Source organism: Liolophura sinensis, chromosome 13, assembly GCF_032854445.1.
Source record: "Liolophura sinensis isolate JHLJ2023 chromosome 13, CUHK_Ljap_v2, whole genome shotgun sequence".
NCBI lineage: Eukaryota > Metazoa > Mollusca > Polyplacophora > Chitonida > Chitonidae > Liolophura > Liolophura sinensis.
Genome location: NC_088307.1, coordinates 24,732,491 through 24,758,282, shown reverse-complemented (window position 1 = coordinate 24,758,282; position 25,792 = coordinate 24,732,491). Strand labels below are relative to the sequence as shown.

The window sequence follows — 25,792 nt, the reverse complement described above, 5'->3', positions numbered from 1 at the left end:
AACCTACAGATGCTACTTGTATTTATACAGTTCTTTTTGTACAGATCTACACCATTCATCTACACGGATTTACACGTACAGTAAGCCTACTTTTCTCTGTCGTGAAGTACAACAAATTACTGGGTCAACAAATTTTATAGAAATTTAATACGGTGATATACCGTAATAAAATATAGCGGATATATCCTATATTCTCTATAAATTCTTTATAAATAACTACCTTTAGTTAAATAAAGTTTGTCAGTAAAACTGTGACATCTGCATGATAATGGACAAGTTCTAGCCCTTAATTAGACAGTCAAATTTATGGAAATTGACTGACTGACAAGTTTAATTGTAAATTTCCAAATGCACTTCGGTTATGTCCAGGTGCTTGTCATACAAAACACCTGGGGAGCCTCGCGCCAGAGCGGTCACTGTGAGTTCAAGTCCAGCTTACTCTGGCTTCCTCTCCTGGCTTCCCCCAGGTTTAATCCCACCATTATGAAATATTCTTGAGCATGGCGTGGAACGGTTTAACATCAATAAAATAAATAAATTTTAAAAAAACACCGGGACAGTCTTAGTGCGTGAATTTTTGACGACAATCATAAAACCTCGAGAACAGCTTATTCTTAAATTCGCGCTCACACGATGCGATAAGTCGTATCGACTCGTGGGATTCGACAAGTCGGATAAATTAAGGCAAGTCAGTTTTCTAAGCTGTCTTTATGAACACATTGCAATGCTATAGTCGCATGAAATCTGCAGATGGTCGTGGGTTTCCCCCAGGCTCTGTCCGGTTTCCCCCACCATGCATATTGATGACTGCCGTCGTGTAAATGACATTTTCTTGAGTACGGCGTTAAAATCCAATCCAATAGTTTAGATAAATGTTATTAATAAGTTGAAGATATAAACCTCGTTGGCGTATTTATATAATACTTTCAGTTATCATTAATCTTGCATTACATCGCCCAGTCAGATCCATTAAGCCGCAGGCTCAAATCTGACCCTCGCCGGTTCTCGCTCTCGCCGCGGTTTAAAATGACAATCTCTGGCAGGCGAATGATTGTGTTTTTACACCCAAAACTCCGGTGATCCCCGTCACTAAATTTGTTCGTCATTGTATAACTAATGATTAATAAAGTAATTCTTTTAATGTATTTCAGTAAACATCAATAATGCGTATGAATTGATTTGTTACGCATTTTTCATGACCAAAATTAGACATGACATTTACTAAAGATATGCTTCCTTACGCCTATATGATCGTTTTGAAAGGTCTCATGCAGCAATCTGCCGATGTTTCTTTAGCCTATATATTGGGCAAGTCCGGGCGAAAAAAGAATAATCCCACCGCTTCAAGAACCTTCTATATCTCGAAGGTACACGTGACTTACAATTTTTTTGTCAGTGGGTCCTTCGAAGGCAAATTTCACAAACGGCCTCTAGCCAACGCGGATGCTACAAATGTGTGTATAAAGTCTCTAACACGTTTGTCTCTCCGCTACGAATGTGACAGGACGGTGCTAATTCCTGGGAAAAGCTTGATAAGAGCATGCCAGACATGTTGACATACCTCCGACAACGTGTTTTTCACGACAAACATCCACAGGTTTCTGTGGTTTCGTCAAGACAGTAGGCCTACACTTAATTTGATTATGATGATACCTGTATAAATAGTTTGCCCTTAAAATAATAGCAATTAAGTCATGTATTTTCTTTATTTTGACCGATGTTAGTTCGTCTCCCGCAAAAATGTTAACCGGATGTCTGACATCACTAAAGTGCATTAGTAGGTAAAACCGGACAGATACCTTTAACAAGAAACAATAGCCCTTCGTCTCATTTCAACTTTGTATTACATAAGGCCGCCGCCGATTAAATGTACTATATTCCACGAGGCAATCTCAAATTTGGCTAAACTTGCGTACATAAAGTCAAAAATAACGTGTGCATCAGATGAAATGGAACTGAAAATTGTTTAAGGAAATACGTTTTATTTTACACTTTTTCGTACCAAGAAATTCCAAATAAAAACAACTGTTTTGTATAAGGTGGGTGTTTTGGCAAAAGTTTTTCAGATTATTTTTAAGTTGCTGTTGACAAGCAGTGGGAACAAGGTGAACAAGGTGATGTAACGTCACATCACCTCATTGAAAAGGCCACCGTATTTTATCCTGCTTTTAAATATTCTTTTTTTACGTCACAGCCCAAAAAAAAAATGACCATAAAACATTGTTTATGGTCATACTAACTTCGGTTCATTGGTTTTGAAAATATCACGCGGACGTTTAAAGGAAAAGAAGACATAAAAATGATGCCAAGATGAAAGAGCGTCAATATTTATATGCAGATATGGTATTTAAAGTTTTCTTCGATTTTTTTTTGTCTGGAGAAAAGGGTATTTGAACATATTTTTGTATAGTGGGTATATGGGACAACCTTGTGGTAGTTATCGTTATTGCATAATAATGTTCTCGATAATGATGTGATGCATGTCTCATAAATTTATTTGAATGTAAATTTGTTGTTTATATCCAAACATAAGCATTTAATCTGAATTTATGATAATATTTATGAATATATTAAAAATATAAATATAATCCAAATCCAGGTTGAACACATTTGTTAGCTGAAAAGACCAAATTCTGGTGCAAATATATTTATTAAACATGTGATACATCCTCATCAGGGCATAATAACATTATTACACAAAGACCAAATACCTACCATACAATTATTTTCAAGTGTCTTTTTCTCTTTAAACAAAAATCGAAACATATACTGAAGACCCCGTTTTCGACTAATTTTTCATACTTTTTCATCTGAAAGTAATATACTTTTTTATGTTTTATAACCTGCCTTCTTGTCAAAATACACGAGAAAAGGAGCAAGTACACAATATGCCCAAAAGTTTACCACTTTTTAAAGTTGAAGCCATAAATCTTCACTCGAAACATGACGGAGGTTTGGTGAGAAATTCTAGAGCACAGGCTAAAGTTAGTCTGAACATACTGGCTTCCTCTCTGGTCGTACGTGAGAAGGTCTGTCAGCAATCTGCGGATGGTTTTGGGTTTTCCCTTGGGCTCTGCCCGGTTTCCTCCCACCACAATGCACGGTGTAAAACTCCAATCAAATAAATTTAAAAAATAAATAGTTATTCTGGACAATTTATGATATCTTGGCGGAGGGGCTCCGAGGAAGGGATGAGAGGCAAAGTAATAAATTTATAAATAGGAATCGTGAACCGCTTCTTTTTCTTTGATTTCGAATTTTTGTAGGCCATGTTCTAACGAAGAACTCTCCAGTGGGTCCGGCTAAGCTTCAAATATTTTGGCCAAGACATAAACAGGACTGACCTCAGGTTCCTTTGTGACCTCATGTACGCTGGAATCGGCACGTACGCGACGAGAACGCGTCCTCGAAAACCTTGCTGTTTACCTCCGCCATGTCCTGGCCGGAGATGCCCGTAATCATCGGAATTTATCCGAGTCCTTCAAAACCGACCAATACGAAATCCATACTTTCCCACGGGACTGCACTTTGAGGTCACCATTACTTCGCTGCCCATGCGTGGGGGCACATGCAGGAACTGTGTTAAACATTTGCAAATCAATGTGTATGACAAATGGTGGACCTGTTTGCAAGAATATTGGATATGTTTTGTCCATGCGTGCTCCCGACTGAAAAGTTCCGTTAGAAACTAGTGCAAAGGGCTGTTGACCCGAATCTAGCTGTTAGTGATATGGATGCCTTATACTGTTCAAGGCACTGTCCAAGATCTATATGTAAATGTCAGATCCGATATTCGTATGCCACTCGAAGACCATGAAAGGGGTTAAAATGTAGTCTGTTTGCTGACAGTTGTGCTACGTATCTGAAACTGTTATCTGCCTATTTGGTTATCAAAGACTTGTTTTAAGTATTCGTAAATGTACATATGACACAATGACTTTCTCAAGATTTTACTAAACCCTAAGATAATGGGAAGTAAATCTTTCAAATTTTACTATAAACACCTGCTAATGAATGCAGGTTATAATAGCACCAAGAAGGAATCCGCTTTATGCATGTAACATATGATTTTTTGTCCTGAAGGAACGGAAAACACTCTATATACTGGACAATTTGACCAACATGTTTGACTGACTTGTTTTGGACGCTTTAGCACTTGGACGATTTAACCATGCCTCAAACTTACATCTCAACATGATCAAAAATCGATTGAAGGAAATAGTGTCTTCGCAACCCCTTTTGTAAAATTGATTTAGAGTATCTATATTGTTACTTTTTGTTTCTTGACAGCGCCTTGTGGAAACAGGAAGTACGTACCGCGTGATGAGATTTGCTGTGGGGAGGCCATCTTGGATCGCACGGGTATACTGCCCGGATGTTGCGGGACATTTGAATATGACAGGTATTACAACATGTGTTGTGACGGAATTGTGAAGAAAAAGCCGTCGATGAAAGCTGCTTGCTGTGGTGTCCACACCTACAACATGAATCTGGGAATCTGCTGTGACGGAAAACTCAACGGAAGAAGTGGTCCGACCGCGGCGTGTTGTGGGAAGGACGTCTACGATACACAAACAGAAGATTGCTGCGAAGGCAATAAAGTTTGCAAGAAGTCGGAGCTTGGAAAATAGAGGAAACGTTTTCATGAAAAAAAAAGAGAATGAAAAGACCAATTGTATACCCTTGCCAAACAAGACAGTTGGCTTCGATAATCATTTTCTGCATTGTTACGTGTGTTTATTTAGGGATCATTGTGAACAAACCACAAAGAGGCAGAATTGTATATGTTTTGTGATGGGCAGGATTATGTACGCTTTGCGGTATCCTTAATGTAAATCCCCATAACAAGGCCATGTATTGAATTGTTAGCCTGCTGAAAGTGTAGGCCTACAAATTTCATGTGTGTTAGTGAAATATTTTTTGACTTTTTTGCAGAGACGTTAAGTCTTTGAGTCTGTCATGAAATAATAAGGTGCCCCTTTACACTTGTAATACGGATATGTCCCAAGAGATGAATTCAAGAAACAAAAACATATGCTTGAAGAGAACAGATGAAGTGTAACCACACTGCCTTTCGCTTATACATACATGTTTTTTAATTAACTCAAACTCTGACCAGTCTGTACCAACTGGAAACAAGCTACCACTTGGTACTGAAATGATTGGTATATAGGCTTACTGCAAAGGTTTTAAGACATTGGTAAATAGTGACGTCTATGTTTGGCCACAACCAGTTCAAAACAAAGCTGTAACCATATAAGTTAGCAAGTGGTATAACCAGTGAGTAACCAGTTGTAAGAGGTTGGTATAATCAGACATGAAACTGTTGAGTAAACAACTGGTAAATGATTATGTTTATTGCTACAAGAAATCATTGGTTATCAGCCGAGCTGTACCAAACTGTAACCATTTTGCACTACAAGGAAAGGCCTTACCCGCCTTTTGGACAGTGAACCTTTGACAGTTTGCCTGTGTATACAAATACCGTTTATAATATCACTTAATATATGCCTACCGGTTTGTCGACCAGTGCTATCAGGGGCGGGTTTCATGAAGCGTACCTAGTGTTAGGTAGCCCTTAGCTAAGAGCACTGTGGGATTAACAGACTCTTAATCCAAGTTGTTCTTTATATCTCTACAACATATGTTTTCATAGTAGTTAAGTACTTACTTAACCAAGTGCGCTTCATGAAACCGGTCACAGATGGCCTTTGAAGAAACTAATTGTTTCAAGAGTTTATCCACAGCTCTTCACGTGAAGCATGAGTGGTTTTGTGTATGACCACATATAATTTTCAAAATAATTTGGAATTTGCGTGGTTCTGATCATTTAAGCCCTACATATATACTAACCTATGCACGAAGCTTGTAAATAATAAAGGGACTTTCAGCATGAGATTCGATCATTTGTCAGAAAGTCAGAGCAAAACTCTCGGCTGGGTTTTGAAGATATACTTCATGCTACACGACACGAAATGTATATTCAGGGCTGTCCATTCGTATCGTATAATTAAACTCCTAATGAGTGTCTTTGAACAGCAATGCAGTGTAAATTAGTTTGGTGCTTAATTATTTTGTCGGAAGAGACCTGCATTAGGCCACGAAGAGGGAAGTCATTATGATGCCAGGTTTCAAACTTTTGCACTTCTCACATATAGGCAAAGGTACTGGTTTGTATATTCAATATTACCAACTTATAATTCATCAGACCAGGCGTATTGCTAATAAAATATATGTATGTATAACTGGCAAAAGTAGAAATGATTTATTTCATCTTTTTTGTTATATTTAGTTTGTCGGTTTTAATTGGGATGAAATGCTCACGGTCGGCCAGCAACCCTGTGGATGGTCAAGTATAAATGCTCACGCTGTGGTCTAAAGCTTTGAGCACTAATCTCACTAGTCTGACTAGCGCTGAATCATTATAACAGTTCATAAGTATCTTGCAGTAAGTATGAGACACCTTGAACTGAATATTTTACGCTGTTCTAGATTTCATACTTCAAGAGCTTCTATGGTTAGTAATTTATTTATGTGTTTGATTGGTTTTTTGTGCCGTACTTAAGAATATTTCACTTACACGACGGCAGCCGACATTAAGATGGGAGGAAACCGGACAGAACCCGGGGGAAACCCACGACCATCCGCAGGTTGCTGCAGACCTTTCCAGCACGTACGTTCATGACATTCTCGACATACTTTTGGCATCAACAGTTGATGTATGTAATCCGTCACATTTTCTTACTTCATATACTTTCTTAGATCTTTGGTGGTTTGTGTCATACATCGTTTTGGGAATTGGCCGTGCGATTATTGACCTCAAACGTCTTTATTGGTTGACGGCTCTCGAATACGAACGTCTGTTGCGACGCACACATTAAATGTATTCCTATACATATATACGCTGAGTAAGGGTTTGCGTAATATTTGTCAAGACGCTATAGCTTCGGAACTACACATGGGTGTTCTGCAGTTATTTTTATGAGACTGTTTTAGACAAATATATATATAAAAAATCCACAGTCTGTTGATTGTTGTCTAATAACAAAAATACAATGTTGTCTATCTGTTTTGGGGTCAAACTAGCGCTGTAACGTTGTAAATTCCAGCTCCTGCTGGCTTCCTCACCGGTCATATATGGGTCTGCAGCAGCCTGCGGATGGTTCATACCTCATGGTTGTGGGTTTACCCCAGGTTCTCCCTGGTTTCCTCCCCGATAATTCTGGTAGGTTGAGTACGGTTTAAAACTCCAATCAAATAAATAGATAAATAAATACTGGAAATCTTTTGGATCCTGATACGCATGAACTTTCAAAAAAATAATCTGTTAAACCTCACACAAAGTCTGTTATCTGAGTGATGCTGGAATGTATTCTGTTATTTCAGCAGGTAATTCTGTTTAATTTAACACATTTAATTCAACATACCGATTCTATTAGACTAACAGAATATTATGTTAAATATTACACAATATTGTGTTGTAATAACATAATACATTCTAGCATCATTCAAGAACAGACTCTCGGCTTAATTTAACAGATTAATTTTTGAGTACATGCTGTAACCACCATGACATCACATTTTGGGTCTGACAACCGTGCTGAACCTACCCCTAGTATAATGCAGTTATACAACACTGGTTATATAAGTTAGGCCCTTGATTTTGTTGGAAGGAAATATTGATAGAGCTAAAACCTTTTGGGGGGGGGGGGTGTGCGGAAGTAGAAGGTTTCGGTTTTGTTTGATGACTTTTTTTTGTGTTGTTCTTGTTTTGGTGACAAATTTTTGTTTGTACCGGCCCTACACTCTGAATAAATATTGCTCTGCCCCTATAATACGGTCTGCAGATTTGGCAATGCCAGTGTGAGCCATGCGGGCGAACAACCCATAATCCCTGACAACTTACATAACGGGATAATTCAAGAGGCTCACAGTCCACCCTTTGTGTGCACAAGCCTCTGTCGTGGTACGCAAAGCACAGACGGGTTGTTAAAAGACGACGCAGGCCGGATGTCTGCATGTTTGCACCAAATAACAAAATCCGTTTTGCGGATGTCATCTTCATTTTCTGTCCTTCAGACGAATTTCCAGCTACCTTGACAAGTCCGGAACAACAACAATCTGTCCCTACAGCGAGATTTCCGTGAGAATGTTTCGATCCAATGAAAACTGTCCCCATGCTGTCGTTAATCGCCTCTTATGGATAAACATCTTTAGCCGATGCCACGAAAGCCAGTTTTAGCATCTGAAAATTTTAATCGTGCACAGTAACTCAGCATTCAAACCGTTTAGCCCTTTGAAATTCTCCGAAAGGCCTAACGCCGCGTCAAACGATCTTCGTCACAATTTATCCGATAGCAAAACTCAAATCAGTATTTGCCCTTTGATACACAACCATAAGCAACTGTTCCATGCAAGTTTTCTGCCACAAAGTTAAAAACGTTAGAATACCGAGTACATACAGGGCTCTATCGTAATGGTGGATGGGAATTTCATTTTGTGATGTATCAGTTTACCACATACACACTTTGCTATACCAGGACATTATGATACCTGTATAAGAGTGATTAGAAAGAACTATTGAAGGCGTTTTTGACTAAAGTAATAGTTTCCAGTGAACGCCGTATATCCCATTTGATGTTTCCAGCTGACGCCACGAATGCCTTTATTTGGATCAGTGGATTCTAGAAACGGCTACCCTCCATGTATTCAGTTTATCCACACTTGTAATGTTTGAGTAAATGTTTTGCAAATGACCCTATGTGTTTTTCGACTGTATTTGCCTTGTATGGAAGCAAAGTGCACACATGTAAGGTATGGAAGTGATCGGGTAACTAACTTCGAGCCAAAATGTGCAGGACTTAATTACAGCTTACAGAGGATGGCTGTCTTTGTCCATGCACCTTCTAGAAGCCTTTCAGACAAAACGATGGAGCCCCAGTGAGGCAGTACTCTAGACATGTACAGCGCTGCCTCACTGGAACGACCAGTATTTGGTCTGTTTTTCTCACTATGAACGTTATACGAGGAAATGCCAAGATTACTGATGGTAAAGTCTTAGGAATGACTCATTTCGGAATAGAACTCCGGGTCTACTGTTTACTAGGCAGACATTCTAACCACTACGCCATGCTGTCGGTAAGTAATTCCGTATGTGAAATGCTAATACAATGTAGTGTTGAGAAAGTCGCCAATCCGTTCTTTTTCTAATGAGCACTGGTTTATTACATTGTAATTCTGAAGAGAAATTAATTACGTGAAATTGACTCAACAACGTGTTGCTTTGGATTTGATTCATTTGATTGGTGTTTTACGCCGTGCTCAAGAATTTTTCTTCTACACGACGGCAGACAACATTTTGGTGGGACGAAAGCGGGAAGAGCCCCTGGGAAACCAACGACCATTCGCAAGTTGTCGACAGATTTTCCCACGAATGATTGGAGAGGAAACCTGCATGCGATGGACTTGAACTCACAGCTACGGGTCATTGTACTGCGCTAGCATGCTAACCACACTAACTACTAGGTCACGGAGGCCTCTACCTAGTCACACAAGTATTCCATTAAAGCCTTTAACAGCAAAAGAGAGCAGCGTTTGACAATTTTCTTATACGATGGTAAAATGTTAAAATGGGAACACAACAGCAGTATAATGAGTGAATGATTTAGTTTAACAGTCAGTGAAAAATTTGTGATCAATTTAACAAAACAGCCCCAGATTTCTCAACAATTGTGAACACACACTGTAATTCATATACAGGTGCGCACTGCCAGACTTTAGACAAATACAGGTAAAATTTTTAAACAAAGGAACTGAAGGTATAAGTTTACGATGACATTTTTATTAAAACACACACGAGACACTTTGCTTTAGATGATGGAGGACATGAAGTCTCAGGTGAAGAGTTAAACTGAGGCTATTACGGAGATTTTGGCAAAAATCAATCAGCTCAAATCCAAATGAAGTTTAGTATTATTTTAGAATATTAGCCCAAAGAATTACCTGTCACAAAATGTCCTCCTGGTCTGTGCATGTGTTATCATTCAAAACTGAATATGAAGAACCCAAGCAGGTCTCATGACAATTTTGTCAAACTCTAAAATCATTTCAACACTGTAAATAGGGCAGGTGTGAGTCTGATATTTACTGAAAGGCAATAATTTGTGCTGTTCTTGATAAATAGGGGAAATTTGATTGGATTTTAGCAAGTATGGATTTTTTGACAAAAATCTCCGGTAGATCCTCTTTAAACCTATCCACAAAGCAATGTCATCAAGGTAACTTTGTGCCTTGTGTTTTATTACATTTTTAACACATACACTGTAAAATTACATGTATTGTTAAACCTTCCTACAAAGCTATTTCTATCGAGCTAACGAGTGCCTGATAAACACCTTTCTGATAGCTACATATACAACTGTACATGTATGTACGTATATACTGTAAGTAGACAAGTAGAGATATGTATGGATCAAACAGGAGAAACATTAACAACAAACACTTTGGGGCAGGTACTGCATTAAAATTCCCAACAACGACCAGATCAGGACAGAAGCACTTGTCACAATGCAGTAAGGAGGACAAGACTTTTTCTGAACAGTATAGGACTTCACTGGGTTTTCAAGGTGTTGCTGCTTAAGTGGTGAGTTATTATACAAACTATCTGAACACATACACGTGAAAGGAATAAAAAATATTGTTCAAACAGTTGCAATTGTAGGCACACCGGCAGTGAATGTTATTAGATTACAGTCACTGCAGACATGGTATGGCTTGTCTCCACTCAGACATTGTTTGTGAGTATGTCGCACACACACATGTACTGTAAAATCAACAGATATTCCTCATATAAGTCATATACAGCCTACATACTGAATTGTTCACTGCTAGCACACTTTTGCTTAGGAAATGGTTAAAATAATAATTTGTATATACACATACATTACGTAACGGTTATTACATACATAAGTATAACTGGGCACTCATTTCCCCAAGGTATCAGACTAGTTCTAAATCAAACATAAAGCCATCACCCATGCCAGTATATTACTACAGGGATGTTCCATTCCAGTTGTAACAAAAAAAAAAAAAAAAAAAAAAAAAAAACATTCATTCTAAAATATGTTATCACAGATTTCTTATGTCCTTATCAAATAAGTTTGAATATACACAGCAAACATATATGTAAATTTTTTACCCATCTTCACATTAACTTTATCAAGCTGAGCTGAAAGTGATTTAGAATAGTAATAGAATGAGCAAAGCTCAAAGGTGGTTGGCTGATGAACCTAAATCACACTATCATTCATGTAACAGTCACGAAAGCACGAAATGTATAAGTACATGAAATATGAGCTATATATCATATATTGCTATCCACATCATTCATTATGATGGGAACTGACAGAGACATGAATATTTACATAAACTACAGTCACTGGTACTATGTATATGTCTGTGCTCAGTCGATCATTTATTTGACTTTCTTCTTCTTGCGTGTGGTTCGTCGCTTGGTCTTGGCATCAATGATAAACTGTGACTGTTTCTTGATGGTATTTCGTGTTGGGACATCTGTGTCATCTTCTCCACTCTCGTCTTCATCTGCAATAAGCAAAGTACAGAGGAGGTGTTAAATAGGAGTGTAACTGGGTACACACTCGAATATTACTGTCTTATATCAGTATCATATATGTCATATATATGATGGCGGTCACCATGATGATGAGTGGTAACTGGACAGAGTCCGGGGAAAACCCATGACCATCTACAGGTTGCTGCCAGACTTCCCACGTATGGCCAGAGAGGGAGCCAGTATGAGCTGGACTTGACCTCACAGCGGCTGCATTGTGAAAAGGCTCCTGGGTCATGGCGCCGTGTTGGCGTGTTAACCACTGCCGCAACGGAGGCCCCTCTCAGGTTAGAAGATGAAACAACTGAAAATGTGATTGATCTTGATAAAATAGAACCAGGGTTACCTTCTATGTAGGGTAGAGTACAGCAGTCAAAAAAAGACCGAGAAGAATCAAGACAATGGTATAAACAGCTACAGACAGATTGATATAGCCCCTTGTACAGTCACAGATTTTTCATGGCGTAGAGTTCACAAAAGTTAAAGTAAAACATAAAGCAGAAACAAACAAAGCCATCCCTGTTTCCATGACGATACTGACTTATGTTGGACATGATTACTGAAGACAAATATTTGCTTCCAGTACGAATGACACATACAGGCTTTTGGGGTGAACCAACGGCATGTGTCACTACGTTATAAAACTATATAATATCCTGGGCATTTACATGGATCAAGGTAGAGTTTGAGATCGAAAAAATACACTCAAAAGACAAGAACTAAGCTGAAACCTAGATCACTGTCAAAGTCTGCAATGTTCTAGCACAGGCTTAAATGACCATATGTTTTTCTTTTTACCCATATGACCCATTCTGTGCACGCATATTTATGCACACTCACTAGCACTGTCTGGCTTATTACAAACGCTCGGTTAGAGCCACATACAGTGCATGTGTCACAGCATCTTGATAGTACTAGATACCATGGTAGAATAAATATGGACTTAATACTATCTGGCTTTGTGATGGGGTGCCAACACATGCATGTATTTACATTGCTCAGAAACAGTGTTGGCCTATGATTTGCTAAAGCACTCTACGTACTGGCCTGACTGTGCAAATTTTTGTTTTGTATGATAATAATTTGTTATTTTTGTGAGAAATATTTCTGCTTCAGAGGCTAATCTACTGCCAGTGGGATTTGCATACAGATCAAAATAAATTATAACATCATTTTGTAAAAAGTTGGCTTGTAGTTTTAGCTTAAATCGTACAGCAATACAATATAAAACCTTTTAGAAACTCACCGTAAACATCATCTGAGTTTGCATTTAAAACAGAAGAGAAATGATTCAATCACTAAAAATGGAGCACAATAAAGAGGAAGTTACCAGACATTCAGGAGATGTTCCATCTTAACACAAAGCAAAGGCATAGCTGAGGGCAACCGTAAAATATAACTGATTTGGCACTACACATCTACCAGGGCTTTGTCATCTATACGTTCTAGGCTTAGAAAACAGTTAAGTCTGGCAAACTAACACCTCTAGTGATTGAAAAACAAGCATCTTTAATACTTGGCCACAGTCCCTCCCCCTTCATGAAATAAAAAAAAAATTAATAAAAGTCTTCTCGAGACAGCACAAATGTCAACAAACTGATGTAGTTTTTGTTGTAAAATGGAAGTCCAATGCTGTAAGTCAAATCACTCACCATCATAAACGTTGTCTTTCTGTGTCTGGGGGAGTTTGATTCTTGTATTGAACGTTGGCAGCTTCCCTTCAATGCTTGCATGGAACTGAAACAGTGATAAAGCAGGTGTCAACGAAGAGAATAAAACACTGAGAAAAACTGACAAGAGGCCGTATTTCACGGGCTATGTGTGACCATTTGTCAATTATCACACTGTCATCGATGCTCTGGGTTTACTCTCTATAGCAGAAGTCATTTTTTATATCATGACATGCATTTCAACTGAAATTTAGTTGTTTTATTTATTCATTTTTTGGCTGAACACCAAACTCTCGACTTTTTCACTGACAATATTTTTTTTGAATGGAGAAAAGCAGAGTGGTCAGGGTAAACCACCGATCTCTGGAAAGTCCCTGACAACCTTTCCCACACAAGATCCACGTATATGCAAACCATACTGGCAGAAGACAAGTGGTCTTCAATGAACATGAGATATCTTGTACGTGAAGGTGGAAGTCCCGGCTCAGGAATTTTTTTATTTGCACAACGGTGACTAGTACTTTTTGGGCGGAGGACAGCGGAGTACCCAGGATAAACCATTCACCTTTGGCAACTTTCTACAGTGATAAGTACATGTTACACTGGTGGAAGCAACTTTCATGAGAGACTACACGAAAAAGCATTGTTTACAGCTTACTGCCTAAGAAGCCCCAGTCCCCCCCTCCCCCCCAGACCCTTAACTCACATTTAAAGGGTGTATATGATGGCCTTCGCAAAAACAGCCTGATCCCAACACAAACCAATATCCTTTAATCTCATCCTTCCAATTTTTTTGAGCAGAATACCCATTATAACATTATTTTGATTTGAGCATCATGCAGGTTTTGCCGGGCCACATCTGTGTGTCAAGAGTTATTGCCCTTGTTTTCCACAGATACAGTATTCATACATTGCCCTCCGTATTCAGAAAGTCGGTTTCCCTATGAGAGCAGAAGACACTCACCTCTTCGTCCTCCATCTGCTTGAGAACTTCACTCAAATCTTTGCCGTCCATTTCTTCTAACAACTTGAGGAGTTTTTCCTCGCACGTTGACAGCTGATCCAGGACATATTCATCAGACGTGGGTGAAATCTGAGCAGTGGGCATGTGACCTTTCGTCTGAAACATACACACACGGCAACTAAATGACAGACTGACCATTACTGGAATAATGATTGTTTTCTCATATATTCAGGTCTAATAAGATCTGTTATCACATTATAATGAAATCAAAATTTCTTTGTGATTTGAGGAGAATCTTTTGCAAAGCATGTAGCTATAAGAACTCATTTGGGGGCATGTTGTTATTTTGTTTTTAACATTATTTATTTCAATGTGGTTTGCCATGATCAAGAATACTTTCACTTGCCAAATAGAAAGTACCTGTCCACAATCTGAACTGAACCATCACAGTCGAAATAGCTATCGGTTCTTTTTTTATTAACAGTTGTTTAACATATGTATATTTTCTTTTAAAATGAATTTTTAGTTTTTTACACTACAGCAGTTAAATTCTAAGCTACATTTACCTTAAGTCTAAACACAGTTAAGCCCAGGTTTAGAAGAGTATAGTTCAACCATAACACTACTAAATAAAGCCAGAACACACTTTAAGAAAACTGTCAGTAGTTGGGGCTCTCCTTATTCAAACAACAGAATATCTGCCAAAAACTCTTCACTCACAGCTTTGAGGTGCTGCAGTTTCTCTGCCAGGTGTTCCACACCAGCCTTCACAGACACCAACACTTTACTTGCTCTCCGCAGTTTAAAGTCTGCCTGGTCACGTCTTTCCTCCTCCTTTGACAAGTGAACTTCAAAGTCCTCAAGAGCTCTCTGGCCACTGGAGATAGAAATGTAAATTTTATATCTACTGTTGAAGTAGCATATTGTATTTGTACACATAAAATGTTTCACAAGCTTTTTTGTTCATAACTTTAAGTTAGTTGACTTCACTGACAGCAAAGGTTTTTGTTGTGCCATTCTAACTAAATCCCCTTTTTAGATCATGGGTCAGTTTTATAAGCATAATTAGTGTTAAATTAAAATACATATAGTCCTTAGTCAAACGCACTTTGCATCTGTACAGAATACGTTGCTATGCCAGTTAAGAGCTAAATGCCAGTGGCTTCGATAAAGCAGATCCATTTTTTCTGACCTCCAAACATAAAATTATTACCACATGTCAACTTTAAACTGATGACTAATTTAGACAAACCTTGACAGCTTAGCCTCTCCCGAGTACTTCATGTCCTCAAACTCCTGCTGTAACCTCTCCTTCTCTTCTCTCATACGGACGATCTGCTTCTCTCCATCCTTCTTCAGCTCCTCCAGGTGCTGGGTTGTCTCCCCTTGGTTCTCAAATCTCATCACCACTTCCTGGGGGGCAAATAAATACATATATAAACAAGCATTCTAGATGTAAAACATGTCCTCTACTCCTCTGAGATGTTAGAATATACTAGCTCTGTAAACTTCCAAAACAAGATCAAACAAGCATGTTTGTCGAAAATAGACAAAATGGCTTGACACTCAGTGCTGATCTGTTACCTTTGATGGTGAACCCATTTACCCACTTTCTCAAGCTCATGCTGGCTTCCTCTCTGGCCGTACAAGGGAAGGTTTGTCAGCAACATGCGGGTTGTCATGGGTTTCCTCCGGGCTCCACCTGGTTTCCGCCCACCATAATGCTGGCCGCCGTCGTATAAGTGAAATATTCTTGAGTAGGGCGTTAAACACCAATCAAATAAATAAATAAATAAATTTACCCACTTTCAGTTCACTGTAGTTAACTCTGTTTCTGACAGACAAATTGCCACCTCTTAGTATGGGCCAGTTTTAGGACCAGCACAGTAATGGTCTATTAATCAATGCTGTTTGAGTGAGTGAATGCTTTGGGTTTAACATCGTACTTAACAACTGTTCAGTAATATGACGTGGAAGGAGTCCTTAGAGTGTATGTAATATGCCTCCTTGTTGCAACAGATTTCCACTACTCTTCTATCTAGTGCTGCTACAATGAGACGACTTACTTAGGCAAGTAAGCCGCCTCGCCCAAGCCATTATACTGATATGGGTCAACCAGTCGTTGCACCTCCCTTAATGCTGAATGCTAAGCCAGGAAGATACAACTTCCTCTTTCAAGGTTTTAGGCGTGATCTGACCCAGGATTGAGCCTGGATCTACAGCCCCCGAAGAAGACGCTCTACCAACTGAGCCACTGGGGCAGGTGAATGGTGTTGGAGTGAATCTAATGTGAGCGCACCTGTGTATCAGAGACACCTGTGGCCTCCTTGATTTGCTTAAAAGCCTCTTCGTAGGTGGTGATTTTCTGCTGGTTGTCTTCTCCTGTTACCATTTGTTTCTCTCCAGGAGCAATGTCGTCTTGTTGCAAGGAGCCTCTCTGTGCCTGTAAGGTATAATGCAAGATCATGTCACCACACATGAAGTTTTAGCACTAACTTTTCTAAACCTTAAACAGAGTCAAACAGCATCTATAAAAACTCTGATGAAACAGGAAGTAGAACTTTTAAACTTTTTCAAACCTTATGTATGTCATCATATACTACGTCTATTAGGTTGCTTTATTTCTAATTGAATGGTGCAAGATCTCATGACAAGCATGCAGAACTTTGTATCTTACTGTTTTTCTGAGTATAATTCGCTTTTAAAGTTACAATGTCTCACATTTCACTTGACGGGATATTCTTATTAAAATAGACAGACAGAAATCCATATACTCACAATTCTCTTTTCGATTCTTTCGTGTTGCATTTTCTTTTCTTCTGCCTCCTTCTTCATCTTCTGCAGTTCAATCTCGCGCTTCTTCCTCTCACTGTACACCAGCTCCTCATGCTTCCTGAGCTCAACTTGAGCAGATTCCTTAGATATCTGAGCATCGTTGTTCATAGCCTTTAGATCTTTGAGCTCCTGTTGGCATCGGCCAATCTCAGCCTCCATGGTATTGAGCGTATTGTTGAAAGTCATTGCTTCCTGAAATTCACGTCACAGAAAAAACATGATAATAATTACAAATAGACGGCACGATTCTAATTTATTTATTTCGTTGTAATATATTTGAGAACTTTTCACTGATACAGTAATGGCTACGTTCATAAGTGGAAACTGATTAAACAATCTGTGTGGCTTAATGTGGAATTTTTTCTAGAATACAATTTCTCATTGGTTGATTTCACCACCTCAGACCCATGACTCACCCCTTGTAACTTGGCTTTGATCTGCAGGTAGATTCTGTTCAGGTGCTTTGCTTCATGATTCTTCAGCCTGGCTTTGTCATAGTTGTTCTCCAGGTATCTCATCTTCTGTAAATGTAGACAAATCAATCAGGTAAGAACTTGGTTGACAAATTTGTTTATTTGATTAGTGTTTTTTGCAGTACTCAAAAAATTTTCATCTACACGCATGAGGATAAAAATAATTTTTTTTTTCTTAATTATTACTTAATTATTCCTGATAAGTATTTTTCCGGTTACACAAGAATGAATTTTCTTTTTTAAATAATATCATAAACCTTAATAAATCAGTGAAACAATAAAAAAAATAAATAAATAAAAAAAATAAATATAGAAGAAAACAATCACCTGAGCATCCTCACTCTCGCCGTTGTCAGTAGCAACAGCTTCCGATGCGTCTTTCACCATCTGGTTGTACTGTGTCTGAAGCTGTTCCAGTTTCTTCTGTTTGGTCGCTGTCTGATGCTTCAGCGCGTTCAAATGTTTGAGTGTGTCACAGACTTTGTGATCCATCACTGTAATTGCATCCTGAATATACAACACCGAATTAGTTTGGTATAAAACATACGTTCAACATGGATGACTGATGTCAAACTTATTTTAAGGTAAAGAAACACTAACATAAAGTATTCGTGTATGTCTCAAAGTAGGCGGTTTAACATTAACTAGGAACTTTTTTTATTCATTATTTTCTCAAGCATGTGAATAAATAGCACTTGAATGACCTAAAATTTTGTCCATAACCTAATTACACATTTTGCTTATTCTATAATTTTGGCTTACTGTATTTTAGAAAGGCGTTTGCTTTGAAGGTGCCCTAATTCTTCAATCTCCGCAACCACTATTTTGAACTATATTCTGAGAAAACTGTATAAAGAAGAAAAATAAGGACGCCAATGAAAAATTTTCACAAAAATTTTAATTAAATCATTAATAATTTTAAGCATAAACTCCACTGATACGAGTGCTCTGGTGGTTGAAAAGATTTACAGAAGATTTAGGGGGGAACCCATCTTTCTTTACCCATACCCAAACCATCTTCACTGGTTTATATTTCAAACTTGCTAATTAAAACTGACTCAAAACCATCTGTGAGTTCACACATATCCTGCCACGATAAAAATCAACTTACTGTTCTTATGAATTCAGCATTAATAACATAGTTATGCAATAAATACTTTTATATTGCAAATATTAGTAACCAAACTTCACTCTTTGCAGCCATTCAATAAAGTTTTTATAATTCATTCAACCCTTAAACTGTTTATATCATTGACTTCTTGTGGTCAAAATAAAGAAACCATGGTTGTCACTTTCAGGGGGAGACAACCACCTGACTGGAAGTGCCGATGGACCTCTGACTGGTACTTACCCGACCTGATTTGTTTTTCAGGGAGGCTCTCTCCACAGGTTTGTCTCGAAAAGCCTTATTAATGACATGTTCATCTTGCTGGCAACATCAAGGGAAAAACATATTATACGTTAAAAATGTTTCAAAATTTTAAAAATTTGTGTGACCTTTGACAAAAAAAGTCTGTTTTAAAGATGCTAAAAGTGAAATTATACAGTTTGTTTATATATTCTGTATGTGCATTAGACGCACAATTTCACATTACAATGCCAAAAAAATAGGTGTAAATGGATCAGGTACATGTACATCATTTTAATTCTCATTTTCTACTTTGGTGAAAAAAAGCACACCAAAAACTTTATGTAAAACTCAGTCAGTCATGAACTGGAAATTCCACTCACTGATAATGAATCACTGAGTTTCTGTCTTAAAGCCTTGCATTCTTTTCTCATTTCTTGGATATTATCTCTGTTCTTCTTCATCGCATACTGAGACGTCTCATAGTAAGCCTTTCTGTCACCCTCTGGAAAAGAAAAAAAGTGACTATTAAGGTCATTCATTCTTTTTATCATTAGTTGAAAATGATGTTTATAGTAATTTTTCAACTTTTCACATCTGTGCAAGGTGTTTATCCATTCATATTCTAAAGATATTTTCTTTTGTTGACTGGTAAAATTATACTTTTTGTGAAGTCCTGAAAATGGCCAATCCAACCAATGTAGTTTTGTACCCAAAAACAAATTATAAATGTGCATAAATTGCACTCTTTCATGTGTGCAAAAGATTAAGGAATTAGGATACAAATTTATCTGATTGATGTTTTATGTTGGAATTTTGGAGAACTAAATCATTCCAGCACGTGCACACCCAGGAATTTCATTTGCCTAGGTATGGCAATGGTTAGCAGCCCGCCAGGTGAAAGATAACATGGAAATGTATAAGAGAAAGAAAAACAACAGAAGGTTGTCTGAGAACTGTGCCTGATAATAATCTGAAATGTTATGTGCACAGCATGTGGAAATTGTTAATGTCAAAAAAGTGTAGTTTTCAATTTATGTTGCCTTGATGTAGATGCAAAGTTTTTATTATTGCCCAAGGTCATGCTGGCTTCCTCTCCGGCCGCATGCAGGAAGGTCTGCAGCAACCTGCGGATGGTCATGGATTTCTGCCGGGTTTTACCCATTTTCCTTCTAGCATTATATTGGCTGTTGTCGTATAAGTGAAATATTCCAGAGTATGATGCAGAACACCAATCAAATAAATAAATTTATAAACACCTATGTAGTTTAGACAATATTTTCACCTCCATGCCTTCATGAGTACAGCCTGTAGATGAGAGTAAAATGGTGGTTGCCCGGAAGTCTGCCGGCTCAGATAGGCCCAGTGATAAATAATAATAAATAAGCCATATGGCCAATTAACTAATCTTACTTTAATTATAGGTTCAAAACTTGAATTGAGTGTACATTCAGCATTGGTTTAATGTGCTATTTCAGTACCTTGTCAAATCTACCTTTTCTAGCCCCACCTGTATCTGAGGCCGAGTGCTAAAGGCCTCTACCTGTTCCTGACCATGTGATCTTTTTCTTTGTTGTTGCTGGTTATGTAATGCCTTTCTGCTTGAAAAACACTCTCACACCCATTCAAAATTATAGTTTACTCCTCTCAAAAAACATTGCTGGTATCACTCAGAATAGAATTATCTTATGTAACGTGCTGGAACAACAATGTCACTCTGATCTAATCTTTTTTTTTTTTACGATTATATTTGAAACTATTCCTAGGTAATAACACAAAGGCCCAATCACGGTAAGCAAAATAATTTTCTATACCCTTAGCCACTTTTTCAGAAAGTTAGTTGCTTTAAAAAAGGCTGTTTTTTTTTTTTGTAGTTAGATCCGACTAGAGGTACTAGTCTAGACTAGAGCCTCACTTTCATATCATCAACTTCCCTACTATGACAGGAGGCTGGGCACAGAAAAAGTTGAGATTTGAGGAAGTTTAATTTATGTTACAGAATATGAATCTAAAGTGAAATAAACTGTTAGTTACGTGGTAAGTGCACTAGTCTACATATGCGATCAGTCTTTTGTTACAAATGTACATCCTAATTTCAGCCCCAAGTGAGGCCAGGCAGAAATATTAAAATGAGATGAAGGATACCCCACGATTTTTACGATGAACAACTCTATTTAACCCCTATAAGTAAAGAGTACTCAAAAACAAAATCTTCGGCAGTTTCTGTAAAATTTTCCTCATTTGATGTCAATATATTTCTCATGTGACAATGAATCTGGCAGACATGACGTCGAGTAAGGCAGTTATGCTGGAATGGCGTCTTGCACATTTAAGAGTATGAGTATTGTGTGGTTATACATCGATGGTGACGTCTAGTGTTCTTTTACGACGTCACACCAGGCAAAATTGGAAACGACAGAAAACCAGTGCTTCCGTGTTATCTTCCCAAACTCTAATAACAGCCGCTGTAATATAATGAATTTTTTTTCACAATGTCAGAAAGTAAGTCCGTCTATCTCGATACTTACAATCTGGCCTTGCTTTTAAGACCTACAAGTCTTGACACTAAAGTATTGAGGTCTTTACCGTTTACACATAGCCTAGGCATAGAAACGGGCGGATATACACGTAGTCCTTTAGACACAGTCATTGTCAATGGTCATTCACTCATTTGTCTAGCGTTGTCTGAACTAAATCACTCCTACCTTCTTCATATTTTTACCCTTGTTTCAAGTATAATGCATGTCTCTCCTGTTGCTATCGTTGCTGTTGTTGTAGTATTGACAGCTGTAGAACTACAACAACTTAATTTTCGCTTACCTAGAAGGGCCATCTTTGATTTCAACTCATCTATCTGCTCCGTAATCGGGCGATGCGAAAGTTTCCCGTGTCCCGGCATCGTGGCTTTGTTGCTTGCACTCAGAAATCAAGAGATATAATGGATACCTTCAGCCAAGGTTTATGAAGAAAATGGTGTGTGTGTATGTGAATGCCGTCGCCAAGGTGCCCGCGTGCCGCAGTCATGCGCGTGAGAGAGCTCATTGTCAAAGAACGACAACTCTAAATACCAGCTCAGCAATATGACTGGAGGGCAGGCTTGAACGCGATTCCTTTCATGAACAAGAGAATGTAAAATCTTAGGTCACAAGTTCCAAATACTTAAATTTTATTTAATACCATTATTTTCACATGCCCAGCAGTTCCCTATGTACATGTGTAAGGCCTATATATGTGAAAATCATGGTATAAAATAAAATGTAAGTATTTGGAACTTGTGACCTAAGATATATGTATATATATCGCCAGTGCGAAATGCATGTGGTAAACATGTTATATAGGCCTATAATATCAGAAAATATGAATGTTTGGCTGAATGTGAGTGAAGTTTCTATTCATTAAAATTATAAGACAGACCGAAGACCACTCATGTTAAAAAATACAATAACAAATGTGATAGGCCTTTCCGACAGGCCTGTTTTTATGTAAATTAACGCGCTATAGGCCCCTACTTGAGATTTCTGGCAAAAAATCGATCAGCGTAAATCTGTTGAATTTTGGCTATTACCTGAGAATAACCAATATAATTACCTTTCACAAAATGAAAGTCTCGACTAAGCAGGTGTTACCGTTAAACTTGGTAGACTTGATAAACTTTCTAAAATTTATAAAGCGCAGGTCGCACTATAACGTTTTCAAACTTTAGAATGATTTTAACACTATAAACAATGCAGGTTCTGAATATTGATAATTTGAGCTATACTTGTTAAATAAAGCACATTTGATCTGAATAGCGAAAATGGCAAAAAAAAAAAAAAAAAATAGTAAAACCCTGGTAGGCCTACACATATAGGACTAACTTCTTTAATTACAATATTGGTATATAGCTCTTCTCTAATCTAAATACATAAAGGGTATAGTCTACGGTATGTCTATATTAAATTCCAAATGTCCATTATCCCAGTACACTATTAGAGGAAACTTCAGAGGCCGTCTCTCTATATATAAATTAATGCCCCGTGTTTAAGCTATTGGTTCTTAGACTGCTGTAGACGTAATTTTACCATTTCTCGGCAACATACAACAATAAATGTAATCATTCAGTTGACATATACATATATATATATATCTATATATATCTATCTATGCAGGATGTATGTATAATCGTCTTTGAATAAAATTACTGCAAGTTAATTGTTCATCAGCCTTTATAAAGATATCAACATATGAAATACATGTACTTTAACGTCTTGCCAGAAGGCGTTTTTCAAGCTATTTATATGAGTGTGTGGTATTCCAAAATCCGGTCTGTAAGAAACCTGCAGATGGCTGTGGGTTTCCTCCGGGCTCTGTCAGGCCACCCCCCCCCCACCCCCCCGAGAACCCCCCCCCCACCCACAATAATTCTGGCCGCCGTCGTATGAGTGAAATATTTTTGAGTACGAGGTAAAACACGAATCAAATATACAAATAAATAAATCTAAAGCTGAGTTTACATCTGCTTAGATATATACTTTAAACCGCTTCGTTGTTATAATGGTTAGAGCGTCACCTCGAAGTCCGGTGACCCCGGGATAAAACCCGGGTCGGTTCACACCAATGACTCGGATGAAGCTGAGCACTGACAGGTTAGAGCCAGGAAACGTGACTAGTTGGCCCGGCATTAGTATGACGTGACTGGGTGGGGTGTCATGTCTAGTGTCTTCTGCATGACACTTCGGTGGTGGCAGCATTTTGGCCGCAAAAACTTGCCCTGCCACAAGAAGACACAATATGTGCACAGGCCTAATGACTCCTCGTCGTCATAAGTACGACGTTATACCCCAAGCATTCATCCATTCATACATATACTTTAAAATAACCAGCTGTTTTCGTGACGGTTCATGTAAATATATAATACTGACACTTAAGCTGTTTTGTAAAGCGCACTTCCCTCCAAATATATTTATTACAATTATCTGAATACCGGTACTATGATCACTCGATCTAGTTATACATATACACATAGATTACAATGGTACTTCTGAACATCGACAACAATTCACGGGCCTAAAAAAAATACCGAAGATTTTATTCGTTGTATAATAAGCCGGTATGTATAGTTTATGCCAGTATGTTATATTTATTTATTTGATCGGTGTTTACATCCATACCACCAGCGAGGAAGTCAGCATAAATTGGACTTGAACTCACAACGACAGCATGGATGTTGGACTCCAGGGTCATTTCTGCTGCACTTGCACGTTAGCCACTATAGGCAACTGATACCTCTATTAAAAGGCAAATGAGTGAGTGGGCACGAATGTTTAGAAGACAGTTCTTGTGATTGTTAAATCAAACTCTTAAAGAAGAGAAAAGAAACAAAGAAAATATAAAAGAGGTTACGCCTATTAAGACTTGTGCTTTTAAGCTGGGATGTATTTATAATTAAAGAAATCATTGTTAGCCGGGGAAGGTCACGAAATACATAACAGCTTGACCGGGAAACAAAAAAAAAACACACACACACACACACGAAAAAAAAAACATAGCATAGATGTGTCGTTTGGTCCGCGCTTTGATCAGGTCAGACACAGCATGCAATAAACAGACACTGAACAATTAACCGATATATTTTAAGAAGTACTACGAGAAACCTATTTTCAGCGAGATGACAAGACATACCACTCTGACTCATGAAATGACGATCACTGTATGTGTGTTGACAGGTCAGAGGATAAATGTGGCATGACAAAAAAAAATTAAGAAATAAATAATCTCGCGCCTGACGATAGGTCAGCCATTCAAGCAACTAATGTATGAATCGTTTCGTATAATTTTTGCCATATTCCAGTTGAACTGTTTGAGCTAATTGAACGCTCTTGCCCTGTTGGATAATGTCAAGGAAAGGTCCCCATCCTTGGGACCCTCTCATCACATCAGCCGCTTACAACGCTACAGATATGTATTTCTTGATCAATGCAATGTTGTTGGATGAGAACTGATAGAAACTTCAAATCTATGTTCTACAAAATAATTTCATGCTAACTCATTGCTTTTAACCCGAGGCATTTTGCATTCAATGACATTTTCATCATCGTAGGGGACGACGGTCATGCGCAGTTGACCAATGTGACGGCCATAATGTCGAAATTCTGAATTTGGATGTAGAGAGTGTTAACGAAACCAGTCAAAATGTCGGGTAATATGGGAATGGAGCAGCTGATTCCTGTAGTCAACAAGCTGCAGGATGCCTTTGCTTCACTCGGTGTGCCGATTTCCCTCGATCTACCGCAAATCGCCGTCGTGGGCAGCCAAAGTGCCGGCAAGAGTTCGGTGCTGGAGAATTTTGTCGGCAGGTAAGTCGTTGATGATTTGATATTTTATCGTCTTCCGCATTTTCCCCGGTGGATTGCTGTCAAAAACAGTGTCAACATTTGATGGACCAGTGCCTGTTCATTTGACTAATTATTTGAGTGTCATCAGGAATGCTTTGTTTGGGCGTTAGCACAGGGGTTGTAGCTACTACTGTATTGTTTAGAATAGGTTGGACAATTTGTTGTTCGATTATCGGTTAGGGGGGCGTACGTTCTGTAGACACAGATCCAATCTATGGATTACGACACATGCGGATGTTTTCACTGTCATGTGCTACTATGTATTGATCAGAGGTAATTGATTCGCTGAATATAGAATATATGTTTCGGGTTTGAAAGAAATATGTATAGGCCTACATTTACTTATTATTATTATTATTTATTCCATTTAAATGTATCAAATTACCTCTTATCTGTTTAGGTTGTTAAGCAGTTTGTATTTCTATTGGTCTGCTTTTTTCTGATAGACATTTACAGCAATTGATGTGATTTTACTCTGATTTTGTTATTGAAAAGCAAA

At 38.1% G+C, this 25,792-nt stretch overlaps 2 protein-coding genes across 2 annotated transcripts in view; one reads left to right on the top strand and one right to left on the bottom strand.

Annotated features, from left to right (window-relative positions):
• Positions 1-11,103: 11,103 nt before the first annotated feature.
• On the bottom strand, positions 11,104-21,925 carry LOC135480345 (outer dynein arm-docking complex subunit 3-like). The gene is made up of 12 exons (XM_064760173.1): positions 21,740-21,925; positions 19,303-19,424; positions 18,923-19,000; positions 17,899-18,078; positions 17,515-17,619; positions 17,042-17,290; positions 16,563-16,706; positions 15,516-15,676; positions 14,984-15,140; positions 14,264-14,419; positions 13,282-13,366; positions 11,104-11,601 (listed from the first exon to the last, which is right to left on the bottom strand). The coding sequence occupies exons 1-12, from the start codon at positions 21,816-21,818 to the stop codon at positions 11,474-11,476; spliced, it is 1,644 nt and encodes a 547-aa protein (XP_064616243.1). The 5' UTR covers positions 21,819-21,925; the 3' UTR covers positions 11,104-11,473.
• A 3,086-nt stretch (positions 21,926-25,011) lies between these two features.
• LOC135480799 (dynamin-1-like) overlaps positions 25,012-25,792 on the top strand; it is a 46,189-nt gene continuing 45,408 nt past the window's right edge. The window contains 1 exon segment of the mRNA XM_064760725.1: positions 25,012-25,254. Coding sequence (XP_064616795.1) covers positions 25,091-25,254 — 164 coding nt within the window. The 5' untranslated portion in view covers positions 25,012-25,090.